We start from the raw sequence: 21,496 nt of genomic DNA, 5'->3' as shown, positions 1-21,496 counted from the left end.
GAGGCAAACAGGCACAACGACTCAGTCTGTCTCCAGCATCTCCCCCTCTCCCTGGGCAGATCAGAGACCACAGAAGGGAGCTGGAGCAGGTCCACACAGGAGGATTGGACAGGGAGTATCCCAAAACTCGTGTGCCTGCCGTGGTGGCACCACAAAATCAACACCAGTAATAATGGCATTTTTGGTAACACATTCAGACTTTTGCAGCAGCCCCAGAACAACCCCAAACTGGGAGTCACAGAGACAGCCAAGCCTCTCCAGGCACAGCAGCGACTCAGGGCTCCCAGCAGCAGGTTGGTATCTCTGGGGTGTGAAAAATGGAAGAAGACCCTGCAACAACATCTGAGCAGCTGCTGGCAGCGCTTGCACAGGTCCTGCTGGTTGGACAGGGCAGTCACTGCTGGCACAAAACGTGCCTGGACCCTCTGGAGGTTGCATCAGATGTTTCAGAAGCCTGTGAGTGACTGTGGATTCCACCCACCAGACTGTTGTGGTGGGGCTGGTCTCTACTGGGGACATTTGTCCTGACAAAGCAGATGGTTGTGTTGGTCCATCACCTGGGCAGTCCTGGCCTGCCCTGTCAGCACAGCAGGAAAAGAAGCCAACATCTGCCAGGGACACACTGATGTTTCTCCACAGGCACGTGCTCCCAGCCTGGATGAGGGGGCTCATTGTGGAGGAGCCAATTAAAACAAGGAAAGCACCAAATCACAGAATCATGGAATCACAGAATGCTTTGGGTTGGGACTGTAAAGCCTGTCTTGTTCCTCAGACTGCCATGGGCAGGGACACCTCCCACTAGCCCAGGTTGCTCCAAGCCCCAGGTTGTCCAACCTGGCCTGGAACACTCTCAGGGATGGAGCAGCCACAGATTCTCTGCCCAACTGTGCCAGGGTCTCCCCACCCTCACAGGGAAGGATTCCTTCCTATTATCTAACCTAAACCCACCCTCTGTCAGTTTGAAGCCATTCCCCCTTGTCCTGTCCCTCCATCCCTTGTCCCAGTCCCTCTCCAGCTCTCCTGGAGCCCCTTTAGGCCCTGGAAGGGGCTCTCAGCTCTTCCTGGAGCCATCTCTTCTCCAGGTGAACCCCCCAGCTCTCCCAGCCTGTTTCCAGAGCAGAGGGGCTCCAGCCCTGGGAGCATCTCTGTGGCCTCCTCCCCTCAGCCCTGTGCCCTTCCCACCCAGGAGCACCACACACGGGTCTGTCCCACTGAGAAGGTGACTCAGAAGGTGCAGAACGTTCCATGATTGGGATCATTTCCCTCTCTGCCCTCCCCAACCCTCCCCAAAGAAGCATCACCAAATCCTTGGCTTTTTTAAGGAAAATGTATTTTTGTGAAAATAGACTTTATTATAATAAAATTTGATATTAAATAAAAACAAACTGTACCACCACCACTCGTGGACACTGTGCTGGCACCACCCACGTACCTCATCTTCCAAAAACAAGGAACTGGAACATGCAACGGAAGAAACACGGGAAAGGGCAGGAACCATGTGGTACAAAACCCTTCCTGGCTTGGAAAGGGATGTGTCTGAACTCCAGGAGCACATCATCTCCCAAGAAAACAGCTGCAAACTCTCTCCATCCATCCCCCAGCCCCGCTCTTCCCAACGCTCCGGGCTCTGGAGCAGCCTGGAAAACAACCCAGGGGAACCGTGGGAAGAGGCGGCCGGGAAAGAAATAAATAAACAAACAAACAAACAAATAAATAAATAAATAGAGAAATAAATAATGAGCTCAAGAAACCCATAAATAAACTGATAAATAAATAAATCATAAGGCGGAGGCCCCAGCCAGGCCGTGGGCAAGGTGGACCAGGTGGGAGCAGCTTTCCAGCAGCCCAAGCCAGAGGCTGAAGGACCAACTCCCAGCAGGGCACTGCTCCTTCCTCCATGGGAATATCCTGGTGCTGGATCCTGACTGAGGCAGTGTGGGATGCTCTAGGCACAGCTGCATATTTACAGTTTACAGTACAAATCAGAACTCACTCGTCAGCCCAGAGACAGCCAAGGGGAGTCAGGGAACAGAAAAGTGCAACTTTTCTTTGCGGGAAGTGAAGGAGTTGCCACGAGCTCCTTTGGAGCAGAGAAATACCAGGGGGTGGAGTACGAGGGGGTCTCTTCCTAAGGGGCTTTGCTGGGAAAAGCCAGTTAGCTAAATTACAGCCAGAATAGAATTCTGAAATGAAAATATTTACAGGGAACCAGCGCATGGAGGGAGCTGCACCCCAGAGCTCAGCCCTCACACCCCCAGAGCCACTGCCCCCCTGGGGGGGCTCTCAGCAGGCACAGCTCCCACACCCACTCCACAATTTTCTCAAGTCACGTTTCTTCCCTATGAAAATAATCAGCTTATTGCAGGGGGTTTCTCCTGAACTCTCAGTCTCTGTGCAGAATAACCCCCCTTGTTAGTTTTTCTTATTGGACCCAAGTTTTTTGAAGAGGTTTTTCCCTTTGAAGAAGAAGCTTCTCTTCTTTTTACTCTGCCCAGGGCCGTCGCTGTGGGTGAGAAGGGGCAGCGACGCCTGCTCTGGGCACGGGACAAGGCAGAAAGGTGGTGGAGGAGGAGGAGATGGTGAGGAGTCACTCTGATCAACACATCCATCTGGGTTCAGCTGGGGGGGGAAAAACAGAAAGCAAAAGGAAAAAGCAGAAGTTAGAGCTGCTGAAGGATGTCACACCAACATAAACTGGGAGTTCTCTAACTCGGCCTTCTGCCCACCAGTCTCCTCTGGGAAGGTGCAGGTCCACTTAGGAAGTTTCCAGTGGATTGAAGTTTTAGTACCCACAGCCCAGGCCCTGCCTGAGCTCTGACATTCTGAAATTCCTGAATATTGGGCTAAGAACAGGAGAGCAGAAAAGCCCCACTAGAAGACTTGATGCTGCTCCACAGCTGAGTAAGTGAAGCAGCTCCTGGGAGTGCGGATGGAGACAGGTACTGATGCATCCATGGATCCCTGGGCCAGGGAGCCTGGTGGGCTCCAACAGACTCTGGGACAGAAGGCAGGACATTAACAAAATCAAATTTCATAAGAACAAGGGCTGTGCAAGACCGAAGGCAAAAGGTTCCTGTTCTGCAGACCCAAATTCAGAGCCAGTGCAAGGGGAAGCTCTGTGGGATCTCTGGAGACAAATGGGAAGGGCTGAAGGGAAGGCAAGGCTGAAACATGGCTGTTTTACAAGAGTTGTTTTAGCACACTTAAAAGGCATTTCTGTTTAAAAAAAGTGTCATGAAACACAGGAAAAGAGCTTCCAGCCTTCAGCATGCAGGGATATCTGGGCCAAACTGCTGCATCCAGGGGATCAGTCACCCCTGAGCAGCCAGAGCAGGGGAGGCCCTGCCCATGCACCACTGGAAACCACTTTCCTGGCAAAGGTGGAACACTTTCAGGGCAGATCTGCTGGCCCAACAGACAATTTCTCCTGTACAGTTGTGGATGGAAGGCCCTGTGCAAACTGAGAGGCAGGTACCCAACCCAACTCACAGTCACAATTATTTACTGTCATAAGGACACTGCAGCATCAATGTTGTTATCAAATATCAAACAGCTCAAAGGCAGTGACAGGCAGTGTCCTGCCTGTGGCTGGAAGTCCCATCCTGCTGACTCCCAGCTGTGGAATAGGATGCCCAGGCAGTTCCACACCTGAGACACTCTCTCCCAACACAATCACGTGCAGGTCTTCTGAGAGGTCTCTGTGTGGCAGAAAATCAACAGAACCAGTTCACAGAATCACCTGGTAAGAAACAAATGATACTAAAATTGGGGTTTCTTCTCCAAGAAAAAAATAAAGGAAAAACTGCTCTGGCAAGATCCTCATACAAGTTATCAGAGTTGATAAACAGAAGAGTGATGTCAGTTTTCAGGGGGTGGTTTCAGTGCTCTCTCAGGTATTACTGACTTGCACAATTTCTAGAAAACAACAGAAAAAAAACAGAAAAGAAAAACACAGATCTGCTCCCACTGCCCCCCAAAACCAGGGGTCTCACCCACCCAGCCCCAAAGTTGTTTAAGTGTCGACAGAACAATTATCCACACAGGGTTGGTTTTGGGGACTAAATGTTACTGTTTTCTTCAATTGAGGGTGTGCAGGGGGGTTTCAGGACTGCTGTCAGGAAGGAGTAAAATCAGGAAGGCAAAAAGTCCAGGGTGAGTGTGCTCAGCCTGAGCAGGAGCTTGCAGAGGCCAAACAAAGTTGATGTGGACAGTGGTAGAAGGGCCAGGCTGAATTATAAAGCAGGTCTTTCCCAAACCTGAATATCCTGGTCCCCAAAACCACCTGATAATTGTTCCAAACAATGTGCTGAACAGATCATGGCTTGTCTTTGACACAGAACCCATCTGGCAGGGAAAGGTCTGACACAGGAGGGTCTGAAGGGGGACCTGCCAGCACAGCCCCAAACCAGCCTGCCAAACTACAAGCAAGAAAAGGAGCAAACTGCAGGGGCAGGACCCTGTGAAGTGCTGGGTGGGAGGTTGAAGGTCTTCTCACACACACTTACATGGTTGCTCTCTCTATGTATCATTCATATCTATCACTGGACTCTTCTCTTCCTCATTCTCTGAAGAAAAGAACCGTCCCGGGTGCGTAACACAGGCAGAAATAAATACATGACATCAATTAGAATCAAACACTTTCTGAAGGTGCTTTACAATCAGTCTTTGACAGAAACTGCAAGTCACTGATGCAAAAATAATCCTTGGACAGCCACAGCATTAAAGCAACTGCTCTGAGCTGGTGCCCACGAGTGTTTTGGGGCCCTGCTTGTGACCAGAACTTCTTGGATCCTCCTCTTTCTGCTGTTGTTTTTTGTTGTTTATTCTAATCCCCAAATGCTGTCAGTTCATAAATCAAATTGCTTCACCTTTTCAGTCGCCAGCATTTTAAGATTTACTCAGAAATCATTCAAAATGATCCACCTTCCCCAGGTATCAATTTGGAAATAAATTGTCCTTATTCTCAGGCCTTTGGAAGGGCAGCAGGGAGAAGGGGAGTGACAGACAGGGGGAAAACATCAAATCCAAGAAGTTACAAGTGATTTCAGAAATCACTCACATGATCATGCTGGAGAAGCTTCTGGCTGAGCTTTAACCAATCCCAAAGCTGTGCCATGGTGCACACACATGCCCCCTGAGTGCCAGGGCTCAAGCTGGGATTGGGAATTTGCTGGGAGCCTGTTTTGCCAACAGCAGATTGAACAAGCAAGTTCCTTAACTCTGTGGAGTGAATATGCCCCTGGAGTTTGGAAAGCCCCAGGTATGGCTCTATCACTGTGAGAGTTCATTCCAGCTCAGGGATGGATATGGAATATGTTTGGGTTACAGGAGGAGGTATTTCTTCCTTCTGCCTTCCCCATCAGGTGTTCTGCCCACAGGCTGGGATGCTGGGATTGCTGTGACTGAGCCCAAACCTCTGTGGGCTCAGATTCTGCCTCCTCAGTTATCACTAAACACATTTAAATGCGGTTCATTAATACAAGTTTGGTTCTGAGCAGGGTAAATGTACCACTTTTAAAAGGGGGAAAAGGTGCCCTTCACGTTGGGAAGCTGTTTAGACAGATCTGGATTGCAAAGCACAAGCAAGAGGAGTGCTAAGAGTGCTGAGCCAGAATTCCTCAAGACAGGGATCCAGGTGAATCAGGGATAAAGCAGGACAGGAGTCAGGCTGGCACAACACACAAGCAGCCAAGGCACAGTCATGTCTAGAGTTTAAGTTGATTCCCACTGAAATAAAATTGGTTTAATCATCACTGACTGAATTTCCCAAGTCTTCAGACTACAGAGAACAGCAGTTCACGGATCAGGAGAGTACCAAAAGTACCAAATCCATCCTAAACTGAGGCAGCAGGTTCCTGCTCTGCAGACCCCAAGTCAGAGCCAGTGCAAGGGGAAGATCCAATAGATCTCTGGCACAGAGGACTGGAGACAAATGGGAAGGTCTGAAGGGAAGGCAAGGCTGAAACTTTATGTGGGCTGTTCTAACACACTTGAAAGTGTAAAAAAAAGTGTCCTGCATCACAGGAAAAAAGCTTCCAGCCTTCAGCACACAGGGACATCTGGGCCTGCTGTGTCCAGGGGATCAGTCACCCACTGCTGAGCCCAGCAGGAGTGCAGAGCAGAGAGGAAAGTGGTTTTGGCTTTACAAACCCTTCACACCTGCAAGTGGCAGAAAGGTTACCTGAATTCCCCCCTGGTTTCCAGGAGAACCCAAACTGGGGCTGGAATAAGGACCCCCAGCACCTGAAACAGGCCCCTGTGCTGCTGGAGGGAAGGGTGAGATCTGCAATAAGCTACACTGAGAATTCCACCTGGTTTATTTTACTGGTTCAGGTCTCATTTGGTACCCTCTCTTCCAACAGATGAGTTAATTTAAGAAGAGCAAATCATTTTGAGAGGGAAGCTGAAGAAGGAACCCCAGAAATTCAGACCTGTGTCACCTCAGGGCTCTTAAACCCTGGCAGTAACAGCTGATTAACCTGTGATTCCCCAGCACGGACCAGGTTCCTAAACAGGGAAGCACAGGGCACCCAGACAGCTGCTGAGCTCACAAGATAATCCAAAAAGCTGCCCACAAATCTCATCTCTGAGCCAGGCCTGCTCTGTGTGAGAAGGCATCAAGGCTGGGGTGCAAATCCTGTACCCACAGAGCCTGGAATGCCTGGAAGCAAGGGATGGGACTGAGGTGGAGCCTAAAGGAGATCAAGCAGCATCTGAAGATTGAAAGGGGAGGTAGATACAGAGAAGAGCTGAGCATGAGAAATAATCCAAGGAATTCTGCAGAGAGCAGGGAAGCTGGGGTGGCACCAGTGGAACGTTCAACAGAGCTGGATGCAGGGCCACACATTCCCCAAGGACTGGCTCAGAGCCAGCCTGGGCCTGCTCCAACACTCCTGTGGTCTGGCACCACCACACAGTGCCAACAACCTCCCAGGAAGAACTGAAGGTTGAGCACATGTGAGCTGGGACTGAGCTGGGTCTCCCCCTGCCTCCCACCCTGGAGTGACACAAGGCCCTGGAATGAGCAGGGAGCTGCTTTTGGCCTCACCCCCTGAGGACTCACCCAGCCTGGGAGATGACCCAAATTTCCTACCTGAGCATTTGTTCCAGGAGTATCAGCAAAATACTACAAGGGGTTGGCTTGACCTCTGAATTCCCTACATGTGTGGGATGCTTTCAAAGCTCTAGGATCCATCCCACAGATCCATTTTGGAAATTCCTCAGCGTGTTTTGAATTTACCCAGGAGCACCTCGGCCTGGATTAAGATATATCTGACTCAGGGTGGGTGGAAGAGCATTGGTGTTTGGGTGTCACTAATTCCAGAACTCTCTGGCATGGATATGAGCATAACTGAGGAATTTCCTGTGTCTGGGGAGCTGCTGAAGTGCTTTGCTTGCAGCAGGATTTCACCACTGACCACCCTGTGGACCCAAACAATTTTCTGGTGGGATCTGGGATGCTCTTCACCCACCTGACCACAATGAGACTGAGGCCCCAGAGGGTTTTACTGCTTTGTGCCTCCTTTTGCACTACAAGTCTTTGGGAAGAGCTCCTAGCACTCCCTCTAAACTCCTGAGTGTCTCCCATGGGATGAACTGGGCTCATGCAGCAAGTTCAGCAATTCCATCCATCCTGCATGCTGTGCAAGGCCAATTCCAGCCACATCCCAGCCTGGATGTCTGTCCATGCAGTCACACATCTTACCTGGCTCTCAGCACTCAGAGGAGAAGCTTCTTTATCTTTTGAGTGAAATTCCTCCCCCACGTCTCCATCTGAAGGAGCAGCTTCCAAGAAGTTGGATGGGACAAGCCCCCTCTGTTGGTTCAGCTCTCCCTGCAAGATGAACATTCAGTTCTCACATCAGGTTTCCTGGCTGCTGGAGAAATAGTAACCTGAGGTGCAGAGAAGGCTGGGAAATGGCCTGAGAGAAGCCCAGAACACTCCCCTGGTGGAAGGATCCTCAGCAAATCCCAGAGCTCAGATCCTCGTTAGTTGTGGAACAATTCAGAGCCCAAAAACACAGGAGAGAGTAAAGGAAGAAAAGCAAGGCAGGACAAAGGGTATTCCAGCAACATGGTCCCTTCTACAAATTCAAAAAATGTCCACTGCCATCCTGGAAGCAACTGGAAGATGACTGTGCCACTGGCTTTCCAGAGGCCTTTGTTTTGCTCTGGGATTTATGAATGTTTTTAAAGAATGAGGCACTACTGGTTCAGTGTCCTGCAGGCACTGTACCCCTGATCACTGAGCTGCATTATTTATTCCTAGGAAATTGTCTCCAGTTCAACAGGAGTGGTTGGGTGAGGCAAAACCCACCCTGGCAACATTGTTTGTCCAAGACTATGAAAACATTCCCAGTGATCCCCTCCAGCCTTAACCTGGAGTTGGAACCTCGGCTTTGATGTGTGAGGACACACAGCCTTCCCTGCAGGAAGAGGTGGATGATCCAAGGGCCAAGGCTGTGTTCAGACAGAGCTGGGGGGCAGGCACAGCCCCTAGGGACGTGTTTGTGTTCCTGGGGCACCATTTCAGCCTCCTGCCCAAGTGTCCCAGTGCCTGGTGATGGATCAGCTCCGAGAAGGAGCTGCTTCTGCCCAGATGTGCACGGACAAATGTGTGGGAGGCTTTGGGAAACCTGCAGGCAAGTGATGCCAAGAAAGAAACTCAGAACCAGTGGGATATTTAAGGGCCACGAAGATGATTTGAGGGCTGGAGCTCCTCTGCTCTGGAAACAGGCTGAGAGAGCTGGGGGGGTTCACCTGGAGAAGAGAAGGCTCCAGGGAGAGCTGAGAGCCCCTTCCAGGGCCTAAAGGGGCTCCAGGAGAGCTGGAGAGGGACTTGGGACAAGGCGGAATGGCTTCAAACTGACAGAGGGTGGGTTTAGATTAGATAATAGGAAGAAACTCTTGGCTGTGAGGGTGATGAGGTCCTGATACAGGTTGCCCAGAGAAGCTGGAAGTGTCCCCATCCCTGGGGGTTGCCCCATCCCTGGAAGTGTCCAAGGCCAGGTTGGACAGGGCTTGGAGCAACCTGGGCTAGTGGAAGGTGTCCCTGCCCATGGCATGGGGTGGAATAAGATGAGCTTTACAGTCCCTTCCAGCCCAAACCATTCCATGATATTGGGTTTACAGCAGGAACATGGATTGCCAGAAACAAACTGCCCTGCACTGAGTAAAACTGGGGTTGGTTCTTTTCCAAAATTAGAATCCTTTATTCCCTGATTTCTGCTTTCCTGCCACTCAGCAGACTCCAACAACTTCCAGTGCAGCCACAGGCCCTTCCCAACCCCTGCACTTACATAATAGAATCCATCATCATCCATGGAGCCAAACACAGTAATGATGTCCCCAGCACTGAAAGTCAGTTCAGCCTGCAAAGAGTGAGAGAACAGAGGTCACAGGAGAGGCTCTGCCTGGGATTTCCCTCCAGGAACAGGCTCCCCTGGGCTTCTTGCACAGTCACCCTGGCAGAGGGAGCCCACTGTGTTTAGTCTTGCAGGACCAGGATTCAGGAGAGCAACTGAAGTGGATACCTGTGGAATTTGCTGCAAAGGAAGCATTTTGTAAATTAAAAACAAGCCTGTTTCTTAAAGCAGTTTTAATAAAGCTTCAAAATAGGACCTACCATCTGCTCTGGAAAGGTGTGTTGGGGATAAGCTGAGCAAACACAGAAATGCCTTTAATTTCTTTCAGTATAATTACAAACCCTGCTCCCTTGGAGGAGCCTGTCTGTGTGCAGTGCTCAGGGATTAGTCACTGGCAGGAATCCACACAAACAGGGAGATCAGACCTGGAAGGAGAACCTGCCCATACCACAGCACACACTGTCACACCCTCTGTCCTGTCAGACACCCCAGCACACGCTCTGGGGAGCACAGGACCAAAGACAAAAGGTGTCAGCAGCATCTTCTAATGGAACAATCTGCCCAGTGGAGGCTCCAAACAGGTTGTGTCCCACTCAAGGCACTCTGGCACTTCCCAAGTGTCAGCTGGAAGGCACCTACTTCCAATATGTTACCTTATTACATCCCTAGTCCTCACTTTCTCTCTGGAGGCAGCAGCTTCCTCCTGTTGGCTGAGAATTGCTTTGCTCCAGAGAGACACTTGCAGGGAACTTCACTCACAGAAAGGCAGAGCTGATCCTACAAGGAGTCTGGTGCAGTTCACAAGCAGCAGCTGCCCCCTTCCTGCAGAACAAGTGACTGAATATCCTGGGAAGGAGGATCTCCAACGGAGATGCACCAGGTTGGCCCTAGAATTTGAGCTCTTGGCCATAAGAAGGTTCTAGGAAGACCAAATCCCTGTAAAAAGTACAGTTATCTTCCTGCTGACAAGGGCTTACAGTGTTCTTTGGCTGGACATGAGCTCTCATGGTCTCTCCCAAGATATTCTACCATCTCTAAAACACTCTGTCCTCAGCTGCAGGATGTTCTGCTCATGACACACTCAGTTTGGGAGGCAAGCATTCCCTAAACTGTGCCATGTCTTGGCCAGACACTCCTTTCTGGATGCACAGAAAGGATCTGAATCCAAACCCCACGTTCATGTTTGCTCAGAGTGGACTAACACAGCTATGGGGGAACAGAGAACAGGGCATGTGCTAATCTCCTTTTTGAAGGAAGGATTCTGCACTGCCACCTTTCTACCTGGAACAGGCTTATCCACAAAAATATTGTTTGGATTATATCCCTTCCTGTTTAAATTGTATTCCTTTCCATCCCTGGAAGTGTCCAAGGCAAGGCTGGACAGGGCTTGGAGCAACCTGGGCTAGTGGAAGGTGTCCCTGCCCATGGCAGGGGGTGGGACTGGATCACCTTTAAGATCCCTTCCAACCCAACCTATCCCATGATTCTATGATTCTACATGGAGGGACTGCTTGAAAAAGAAGAAGTCTGAAGACTGATCCATTAAATTGGAGTTAAATCTTCTTGTTACATTGCTTAAATACCTTCACAGGTATTTAACACAAAAGTCATGCTCATTAAGTACCAGAAGTGCTTTCAAACCCTTAAGCAGCTTTTCCTTTTCCCAGAGGGTTTCCTGGATCAGCTGGTAAGAATTCCTCCTGCCCCAGATCTGCTTAGTCCTTAATCATTAAAGGATGTTACAAAGCCATGAGACACTAACACAGTTTCACGGAGACTCTGGTTGGACCAAAGTGTTCTGGGATAGAAGGAAAAGAGAGAAAGGAAAAGGAACCCTATAAAAAGGGTGAGCAGCTGGTGGTTACCTCCACATCTGCGTTTGGAGAGCTCTCCTTGGGGTTATAGTCAAAGACAGCCACCATCCTGCGAGGAGTCAGCAGTTCTGCTTCAATGTCTTCGTGTTTCTGTCCTGCAGGACAAGAAATGAAACATAATATCCTGAGCTGGAAGTACCAGGACAAAATACCCAATCACAGCAACTCCTTCAGCAATCTTGTAGTGAACTGAGCAAAAAGAACAGTGGGGGAACTGAACGGAGAGAGACCTCAGAGGTGTCTGGTGAAGCAGTTTTCTGATCTCCTCTATCTCCTCATAAGCACAGAAGTGGGGACATCTCCCCATTCCAGCATCCTGGTGTTCTCCCTATATATAGGAATGTTTTATTTTATGCTTTCAAATTATTCACACATATATATATCTGTGCATATATACACAGGGCACAGCAGACTCCTTACAGTGTCTCAAATGGACATTTCTCCTCCCACTACACAGTGATTTGCTGTAGAGCTACAAAGCTGATCCTCCAAGTGCCAGGGGAACAGCACAAAGGGATCTCATCACGAGGGAACACACTGCACTTCCACCCCCACCTGCCTGCTGAGCCCATTACTGACAGAGCTGCTCTGAGCCTACAAAAGCCAAGCCTGGTGTTCCAGAAAACACACACTGTCCAGCATTCCATCTCATATATTTAAACCCTGTTTCAGGTCAGAACTGGATGGGCTGGCAAGGGGTTTGCCTTGGCTTCTCTGGACATCAACAGATGATGCACCAGATGAAGCAGAATGAGCACCCTCTGAAAGGACCTTGGATCCTAAGGATGAGTGAGGGATTTTCCTGCTCCTCAGGGAACCACATGTGCCCTCCCCCTGCAAACACTCCCTGCTTATTCAAAGGCCACTGTACCCATGACTAAATCATAAGAACTAAAACTTTCCTTTTCTTACAGTCTCAAGCAGCACCACAGGCCCCTGACCATAAAACAAGTCTGTATTTCAATCAATCATGGTAAAAAAGAGCAATTCTCACCTGGCTGAGAGTTGTACTTCTCCTGCTTATCCAGCCCTGCTGGGGGGAAGAAAATGCCTCATCAGTGAGAGCTCATCTTCCCACAGTGACCACAAGACACAAGTGACAAACCACAATAAAAAGAACAAAGACCAAGGCAGCAAACAACAGAAGCAAACTGGTCATGCAACTCAAGGTCTACACCAGTAACCAGGACTCAGGGACGTAACAAGAAGCAGAGGTCAAGCTCCAAAACTATAAAAGACATCACTGTTGTTAAAAACTTAACACCAGCACAGGGATGGGCTCTCTTTCCACTTCCTAGCAGTCGTACAGAGACAAACATCTGGGGGTCCTGTAAGCAAGTAGCAAAAATTCAATGCAGTCTGTAATCCTAGTGCAGAAAGCAAAGAGGAGGCAGTGGGTGACACAGACCTTTCTTGGAGCGTCTGGGTTTTGGAGGAGGGACGGTTTGGCGGCGTGGAGGTGGAGAAAATGTGCCATTTCCTTCGTAAAAATACCAAAAAAAAAGGCAAATAAACAGACAAGAGAAACAGACAGTGAATAATGGAAAGTGAAAGAGCCCCTTGAAGAGTGAACAGGGAACAGTGGTGGGACGTGCCTCCCCCGGGAAGCTGACACTGTGATTTCTGTGGGCAAAGCCCAAATCTCCAGTCCTTGTATGTGGACTCGGGGGAGGCATGATCCACATCCCAAACACACACAGAAATCCACACTGTGCTCATGCCTTTCAGCCATTCCACAGGCCACAGCAGACAGGCTTTGCTGCAATTTAACTTTCAGAAGCAGGATCACAAGGACAAAATAAAACCTTGTTCAGTTAACACCTCAGAAGGGCCAGGTGAGGTGGGAAGGGATCTAGGGAGGTCTCTAGCTAAAGCTTCTGCACTGAGTAGGGTCAGTACTGGATGAAATCCCCAAAGAACCTGCAGGAGTGCCCAGACCAGCATGTCCAAGGCCATTTCCTTAGTTACAAGGCTGTGACAGGGGTTTATGGCAGCAGGAAAACAGCAGAGGGACAGCCAGCCCAGCTGCCAAGGGATCAGAGAATCCTTAAGGTTGGAAAAGACCTTTAAGATCATCAAATCCACCCCCCTCCCCGCTCTCCCTTCCTGTCAGGGAGTTGCAGAGAGTGAGAAGATTCCCCCTGAGCCTCCTTTTCTCCAGGCTGAGCCCCCCCAGCTCCCTCAGCTGCTCCTGCTGCTCCAGCCCCTTCCCCAGCTCCATTCCCTTCCCTGGACGTGCTCCAGCCCCTCAATGTCTTTCTTGCAATGAGGGGCCCAAAACTGACCCCAGCATTCAAAGTGTGGCCTCAGCAGTGCTGAACCTGTGGTCACTCCCTGTATACACACACAAGGTACATCTTTTCCACTACCACCACCCTCCTGAAGACTTTCACACCCTCCATCTTTCATGAAGTCTCAGAGCTATTGAGTTCCTTGATTTTTCCAAGAGCACCCAATAGGGCAGGGGACAGAAAGCCTCATGTAATCCACAGAGGGACAAAGGTCACTACAGGGATCCAGCCATCTCTGGGCACTGGAGGATACATACAGGAAAAAAAGAGCATGGATATGAAAAACACCTTATTCAAATCTCCTCTTCCTAGACATGAGAGAGGCTGAAGGACAAACCTACCAAAAAAAAAAAAAATCACACAGTGAAAGCATCAGGCTCCTCTGACCCCTGTACTCCTCAGGATCAACCTTCCAGGGACCCACATTCAGGAGCTGGGCAATGTCAGCCCTTTGGAAGCACAGAATGGTTTGGATTGGAAGGGACCTTAAAGATCTAAAGACTTATTGGGGCTGGATACTGGGTCTCCCTGCACAGAAATGGGAACAAGTTGGACTGCTGCTTTTTTTTCTTGGGTTTCTTTATTCTTGGATTGGTTGGGTTTTTTCCTGGGCAGAGGAACAGCCCAGGCAGTGTCAGGGCTTTCCTTTGCCACGACCCATACTTGTGCTGCTTCTCCCTCAGAACTGGTAGGGAAACAGGGATTCCAAAATAGGAATTTCGTTGTGTTTTAACAAGTGGAGCAGGTCCAACAATGGGCACTGGTTGCAGAGGGCACACAGAGGGTGCAGGATGAGATATGAGAGGGATAAGGGACAGGCACTGGGACACCAGTGGTGACAGCAGGGGCAGCCCCTGAGCCTGACTGAGCCTGTGCTGTGCTGGCTGCACATCCCAGGGATGGTTCCTCTCCTCTCCTCTCCTCTCTCCCAGTACATGAGTGGGAAGAAACAGGAAAGTCTCTGCAGTGCACAAAGCACTGGGCCACATACTCCAGGGAGTAAGTAAGGAGGAACCCAAGGACCAGCTCTGCTCCCTGTACACTCCTGACTGCCTGCCTTGTCTCACACCTTTCCCTCCTCATCTTCCTCCATTCCCAAGTCCCAGATTCTCTCACCCAAGAGCAGGGTCACCCCCATGGGTTCAGTGAGTGAAAACTCTCATTCACATCCTTCAGCTGCCTTCCAAACCTTTTTGTGTCCCCCTCCTCGTGAGGATCAGCCTCACTCACTCCCAGCCTGAGTTCGCACACCTCAAGGACAGGAGCAGCTCCAGGAGTCAGGAATGAACTGAGAGCTGGGAACACCTTCCTCCCTCAGCCAGAGAGACCTCCCTGCTTGTGCAGCCACCAAACCAGGCTGCAGATGCCAGGACAGCCCTATGGATGGTTTTGGTGGGCTGCACTGGCCACACAGCACGACTGAGCTTTTCACAGTTCAGCAGCAGGGCATACACAGACCCAGTACCTTGGCTCTCTGTAGCTGTGTCAGCAGGCAGGAATCCTTGCTTCAGGAGCTGCTTCTTGAGTTCATCATTGTCCACCTGCACTTCTGAGACCATGTTGCATGGGATGTATCCCTCCCTTCCTGCACATTCACCCCTGTAAAAGCCATCAGCATCCTTGTCTCCACACACCTGCAAGGGAAAGCACAGGACAGACACTGTTGGTGCTGCAGGGACTGAGATGCATAGAGAAAGAACTGTGGAATATCCTGAGCTGGAAAGGATCCACAAGGATCATGGAGTTCAGCTCCTGGCCCTGCACAGGCACCCCAACAATCCCACCCTATCCCTGAGAGCGTTGTCCAAACACTCCTTCAGCTCTGGCAGCCTTGGGGCTGTGCCCACTGCCCTGGGGAGCCTGGGCAGTGCCCAACCAGCCTCTGGGGGGAAGAACCTTTTCCTAACATTCAGCTTAATTCTCCCCTGACACAGCCCCAGCCATTCCCTCAGGTTCTGTCACTGGTCCCAAGAGAGAAGAGATCAGTGCTGCCCCTCTGCTTCCCTCCTGAGGAAGCTGCAGACCTCCCAAGGGTTTTGCTGTCCCTGGAACACCAGATGGATCCACACAGAATAGGAATTCACTACTCTTTTACCTTCAGGATCTGTCCCTCCTTAAATGGCAGCTCCTCTTCTGCTGCATCAGGGTTAGGAGACATAGAGACAGGGTCATAGTCAAAGAGAGCCACAAATATCCTAATGCCATCCTCCTTGGCAGAGGTTTGGGGAGCGCTGCTCCTGGGAGGACCTGTGCACAGAGGGGACACACCAGAGAGGACATCAGCACCCTGCCCGTGCCACAGCCCTGCACGGCTCAGGTGCTCCCTGCCAGCCTCTCCCTGCCTCTTCCAGGAGCTTCCCTGTCTCCTGCTGCCCACCTCTCTTCCCCATTCCTGCTCACCTGCACTGGAGAGCAAAGGTTTCTGCATTTGGCTTCTTCTTACGCTCTTGCTCCGTCTCCTGCTGGGAGCCTGCCAGGCGGCTGTGCCGGCCAGCTCCGGGCCCCTGGAATCTTTATTACTGGATGCCTGCAATTGGAATCACCAGAGTTAGTAGCAGCCTCTGCCTTGTGACTCAGTGAGCAGCGCTCAGCCCAAATGCACTCCACAAAGAGCAGAGCATCCAAATGCAACATTCCTCTTCAGGGACACTCTAGAGCTGGAAATACCAAGGGAGTTGGAAAACAGATCTGAGGACAGGCAGGAGCCCTGCCAGGCCCCAGCGATGATCCCCCGGGCGAGGGTGAGGAGGCAGGAAAGGGCATTTCCAGGGGAGGCAATGACATTACAGTCAGGATCTACACCAATGAGCTTATTTCAGGAGGGATTTTCATTTGGGTCCCTCCCACAGCCTCCTGCCGTGGGGAGGAAGAGCCAGAGTGAAAAGGAATACTGCATCGGTGCCACTCGGTCAGGGAGCAGGAAAAGCAGAAGCAGTTACTACAAGAAAAGCCACGGAGCAGCACAGAACTACAGAATCTCTCAGATATTCTTCCAGACAATCCTAGAGGAGGCTCCTTTCTCTCTGGACAACACTGAACAAAGCAAGATACAGGCAGGCCAGGGAAGCAGAGGGAAGCCAGAGCCACTGCAAGCTGCTTCAAAGCCAGAATAGGAAAAGTCACCCAACCCTTTTGTGCAAGGAGGTGCTACGTATCCCCTTCGAAGGATGTTCGAGCCTCCTTCTCCAGCCAGGTGACTTACAGTCCAGCTCCCAGCCCTGCTCCTCAGAGCTGCTCTCACATTCCTTCTCCCGGTGGAAGAACCGCACGCGCCGGCTCGGAGACGCGGCCCATTCCAAACCCTGCTCTTCCATCACCTCCAGCCTGGTCAGGTCCCTTCTGCCATCCGTGTGGGGAGCCTCAGACTGACTGGAGCAATCACTCCAGTCGCCCTGAGAGCTCTGGGACCTCTCTGGCCACAGCCTGCTCTCAGGGGAGGAAGCACAGGTCGAATCCTGATCGTCTTCGGAGTCGTACTCAATGTCTATCTCCAGGCTCCTGGGGCTGGAGCAGCGTGTGCCCACCATGGCAGGTTCTGTGCCCCCTGAACCCGCTGCCTTTGGGGTTTTTTTCCTTAGGGTGCCTTGTCTGGCACGGCTGTACAGATCCATCCCCTCCTTACCACTGGCACTGCTGACCACGTTGAGCTCCTCCCTGAGGCTGGGAGCTCTGTACAACCCACTGCCCATCTGGCTGCAGTTGCCCAGCAGGCGACTGCAGTGCTCTGTTAAATCACTCTGTCTCTTCCTACCCATCTCAGGCCGACTCCGGATCTTCTCTCGATAGTTATTTCCCTTCTTCTTGCTCCCAGAGGGACTTGCTCCACTCACAGGCTTCGGATCGTTCTCCTGGTAGCCCCAGTTCCAGTTTGCCTTCTTCTGAGCCCAGGCCAGCTGGCCAAAGGCAGGGTTTGCATGGTCAGCATCCCCTCTGCTCTCCTTAGCACCATGCTCCTCCCGTGGAGTCTGAGCAGACACCACAGAGGTGTTATTCCCATCTGCCTTTGGAAATGGATCCTTGCTGTTGGGAGGCTTCTCTGTTCTCCCTGAATGGTAGGTCTGTGTTTCCAAGGAATCTTGAGGGTCTGTCTTTTCTTCTGTCGCACACTTCTCATCCTCCTCTTCCTCCTCGTCCTCAGTCACTTCAGGGATGCTGAACAACTTCTTGCTGTGGTTCTTCTGAAGCGGGAGCTCCAGTATCCTCTCCAGAATCTCCTCATCGCTGTCAGTATCACAAAGATCCATCTGTACACCCAGACCCCGAGAAAAGCCACAGCCGGGACAAGCAGAGGAAAAAAGAGAGGAAATAAACATTAAAACGAGAGGCAAAGTGACCCTGGTTCCCTCCCAGCACAGCAGGATGGAGCCGTGGCTGCAGCCAAGCGAGGGGAAGGGGCAGAGGCAGCGATGGATCTTCTGGCAAACACGGTCGGATGAACCAGCAATGCAGCGGGAAGCGAGGAAGGCGAATGCATGGAAGAGCTCCCTCCCAGCCTCTCCTGTACACACACCACTACCTGCAGCACCTCTCCTCCTGCCACGTGCTTCCCATGGCTTCACCCCCGGGCTGGGATGAGGGGCAGGAACAGCTCATCCCTCCAAGTCAGGGCTGAGGGGGCTCCTCCCTCGGCGGGGCTGAGCTCACACACGGACCTGCAGCCCCCCTCCCCTCTGTCCTCGTGCTGGGGCACTAAAGACACCCCTTGGAGATGCTGCTGCTATGGGAGGACCTGCCCTGGGCCCTTCCCATCACCTTCCAGAAGTCCCACAAACACACAGGAAAACCCTTCACCTCGAAGGGTCACACAGACCTGCAGCTGGGTGAGAGCCTACCAGGTTACAGCAAATTTTGGGGAAAACGCTGCTGAATTTTAACATTTGTCATGGACCAACTGTAGAATTTATGGGTTTGTTTCTTATTATATTTACAGTAAAATAAAAGGGAGAATCCCAGGTGTAATTTCAGTCGGAAGATACCTCTGGAGGTCTCTTGTTCAACTTCCCTGATAATTTATATCATTATGTGTTCTAAAGACATTTTAGGCTCCTACCTTGTAAGTAGCAACTAGGAGTAGTCCAGTAAGATTTATTTTAGCTGTTTGCAAACTTGTGGCTTCTGCTTTTGAGCTTTAAGATAATAAACGCTTTCAGAAATTAAACAATTTATTTGAGGTTAACCATTTTAAAAGCAGCACCTCTCCTTGTTTTCATCCTCCAGATCCTGAAAGAGTTGGCTGAGGAGTCCTGAGATAACACAAAACATAACCAAATACACAGAATCCTAGAAAACAGCTCTGCTGGGACTTTGCCTGCTCCAGTCACCATCTTCCTTCACTCTGTAAGGCAGTGTTGGGAGCTCTGTGCCCTAAAGATTCCTGATCCTGATGTCCTCTCCCCATTCAGCATCTTGTCACCCCCACCCTGTCACTGCCAGGGCAGAAAACAATCACTTTATCAGGTCAAGAAGCACCAGTTTGCTCAGCTCAACAGAAAAAAAACCTGAACAACCAAAATCATTCAGGCCAATAAAACACTCAGGAAAAAAAAAAACCAAAAACAAAGAATGGTGTTCTTGAACGTTCTTATTTCCTCTTTTCTCCTCTCAGGAAGCTGCTTTTCTTCCATTTTTTTTCACTGCAATCCCAACAGCTGGAAGCCCTTCCAACAACTCCTTCCCAGGCAGACTCAGCCCCTCCAGCCACCAGGCCCTCCTGGAGCTCCAGATATGCTGCACTGCAGGTCCAACCCCTCACCTGGGAAGCAGAAGTTCCTTCAGAAGGAGAAAAGGAGCAGTAGCAAATTTGTTCCAGAATCATTGCAGTGTCTGCTACCATTTAGTGCTCAGCAGCCCTGTCCCTGCAGAGCAGCAGCCACACAGGGCACCATCAACTACAGGTGTTCTTTGGTTGCATAAAAAACCCAAAGATGGTGCTTTCTTGCCATCCAGACATACCACAGTTCCTTCAAATCCTTCTAATTTCCCAGTCTTTCACCCTCAGTACTTTCTCTCATGGATGTTCATCCCAACTGCTGTAATTTGTAGGATTCCACAGCACTTCCCAGCCATGCAGTCAGAAGCACATCACCTGCCACAGGTGCATTCAAACACATGAACCAGCTTGAACTCTTGGAACGTGAATTTATCTGGTCACTCAGCTCACTCAGGATTTCCTCCCTTGCAGCTACTGAACTGCAAAGCCACAGCTCTGCTCCTACAAGCCATCCCTGGCTACACAGAACAACAAGGTCTAAGTCAAAATATCACAGAATCATGGAATATCCTGAGCTGGAAGGGAGCCACAGTGATTATCAAGTCCAAGTCCTGGCTCTGCATGGGACACCCCATGAATCCCATGCCTTAGGAGGGAAGGTGAGCTGGTACAGGATGTACAGGTGGGTGGATTTACAGATCTCTATCTGTTCCCTGTTTATATCTGTGTTAAGAACTCAATAGGATCGATTTTAACCCTGGGCTCTAAAGTTCACATCACACTGTGTGTTTTTCCAACTAATTAAACCCCAGCTACATTCATTGCATATCAACACCCTTCCCTCTCCCAGAGAACTCGTGTTTTTACTACCTTAAGCCTGGGAGTACAAGCAGAGCAGGCAGGACCTTAGGAAAGCACTGTTGGGAGCACTGGGCTCAGCCCAGCACCTCCTGCTGTGAGCTGATGGCATGGGATGGCTGCACTGGCACCCCCCACGAGCAGTGCCCTGGACAAGTTACCTTTTCCCCATTCTCCTGGTTACATGGCTCACTCTGGTCCCATTTCTTGTCTTCCAGAGCTTCTGAAGACAGTTCATCTTCTTCCTCCTCTTCCAAAATATCTGACAGCTCAGAACTCCGGTTGTGCTCAGAGAACAGGGTCAGCTGCCGGCGGCCCATTTCAGCCAGTTTTTCTTCTTGCTATTGAAAAGCAAAACAGATTTTCTCAGTCCTCCCAGGCTCTATTCCAGCAATAAAGGAGTGTTTTTCATGTCTCTAGCACACACACAGCTCAAGAGTGGCAGGAAAAAAAGTGGGAAGCACCCAAGGCAGCAACATGTTGACACATACGCAACCATCAGCCTGCAGAAGAGCAGCACTGCCTAAGGATGGAAAACTTGGGATGTCAAACCCAATCCACATCTCTCCATGGACACAGACACTCAACCAAGGTTAAACAAACCTCTCTTTTCACTCTGGACATTTCTTTCATCACCTCCTTGCCAGGAGACAACCTGCAGCTGCTCCCGCCCGCGTTCCCGTCTCGGAAGGTGTCCTGTGTCCCCTCAGCCTGGCTGGGTGAGGACACGGGCTCTGGGCTCAGGTGCTTCTCCTCTGCCTCCTCTCTGTCAGCACTGGGACCTTTGGGGGACTCCTCCATGGAGCAGGTCTCCACATGGAGCTTCACGCTGCTGTCAGAGGGGCCTTCCAGCTCTGGAGCTTTGGATCCAGATTGTTCCATCTGGGAAACAAATCAAAAACCAATGAAATCAAGGGCAGGTATCTCAGGGTACTGAAGCACCAAAAGGGGGTCCTTATCACCCCAAACTCTGTTACCCTCTGATGTGCTCTGTGTTGTTGGCATATGGATATTTTGGCAGTTGGGAAGGTTGGCCAGCCCTGGAGCAAGGGACACATGGTGCTTCTACTGCTGCAGCTCTGGCCACCACACCTGGCTCAGGTAAAGCCCCAGACCTGTACTGACAATAACTACTTTAAAAATAGCAAGAAGAGCCCAAACTGTACAAAGTCATTTCCCACTCTCATAGGCCAGAGGAATGTCCCACATCCTCCCTGGCAGGTTGGCTTGGCACTACCCTGGAGCTGTAAAGGCTGTGGAGAAAAGGGGAATTAATGAAGAAGAACATACACAGAAAAGTACAACAAGCTCCTGATTAGGTATCCTAATCCTAGTTGGATTACAGAGATTTTTCATCTGTTTTTAAACCAGTTCAGTTTGGTGTTTCAGAAAACCTCT

At 50.6% G+C, this 21,496-nt stretch overlaps 1 protein-coding gene across 9 annotated transcripts in view; it reads right to left on the bottom strand.

Moving 5' to 3' along the window:
- Positions 1 to 1,323: 1,323 nt before the first annotated feature.
- Positions 1,324 to 21,496, bottom strand: part of TSPOAP1 (TSPO associated protein 1) — a 62,360-nt gene continuing 42,187 nt past the window's right edge. For 4 of the 9 annotated variants that reach the window (XM_018076625.2, XM_018076631.2, XM_029961342.1 and 1 more), the window contains 12 exons: positions 20,702 to 20,980; positions 20,260 to 20,439; positions 16,659 to 17,774; positions 15,931 to 16,057; positions 15,626 to 15,777; positions 14,996 to 15,164; positions 12,648 to 12,719; positions 12,234 to 12,272; positions 11,231 to 11,334; positions 9,300 to 9,371; positions 7,706 to 7,834; positions 1,324 to 2,619 (listed from right to left, as the gene is read on the bottom strand). In XM_018076625.2, coding sequence (XP_017932114.2) covers positions 2,413 to 2,619; positions 7,706 to 7,834; positions 9,300 to 9,371; positions 11,231 to 11,334; positions 12,234 to 12,272; positions 12,648 to 12,719; positions 14,996 to 15,164; positions 15,626 to 15,777; positions 15,931 to 16,057; positions 16,659 to 17,774; positions 20,260 to 20,439; positions 20,702 to 20,980 — 2,646 coding nt within the window. In that variant the 3' untranslated portion in view covers positions 1,324 to 2,412. Of the gene's footprint in view, positions 2,620 to 4,505; positions 4,566 to 7,705; positions 7,835 to 9,299; positions 9,372 to 11,230; positions 11,335 to 12,233; positions 12,273 to 12,647; positions 12,720 to 14,995; positions 15,165 to 15,625; positions 15,778 to 15,930; positions 16,058 to 16,658; positions 17,775 to 20,259; positions 20,440 to 20,701; positions 20,981 to 21,496 lie in introns of all 9 variants that reach the window. The other 5 variants (XM_018076630.2, XM_018076626.2, XM_018076627.2 and 2 more) reach the window with 5 other exon arrangements.

This window comes from Manacus vitellinus, unplaced genomic scaffold, assembly GCF_001715985.3.
Source record: "Manacus vitellinus isolate BGI_N305 unplaced genomic scaffold, ASM171598v3 scaffold_32_pilon, whole genome shotgun sequence".
Lineage (NCBI taxonomy): Eukaryota > Metazoa > Chordata > Aves > Passeriformes > Pipridae > Manacus > Manacus vitellinus.
The sequence above is the reverse complement of the archived record's forward strand: the minus strand, read 5'-3'. Positions and strand labels throughout refer to the sequence as shown.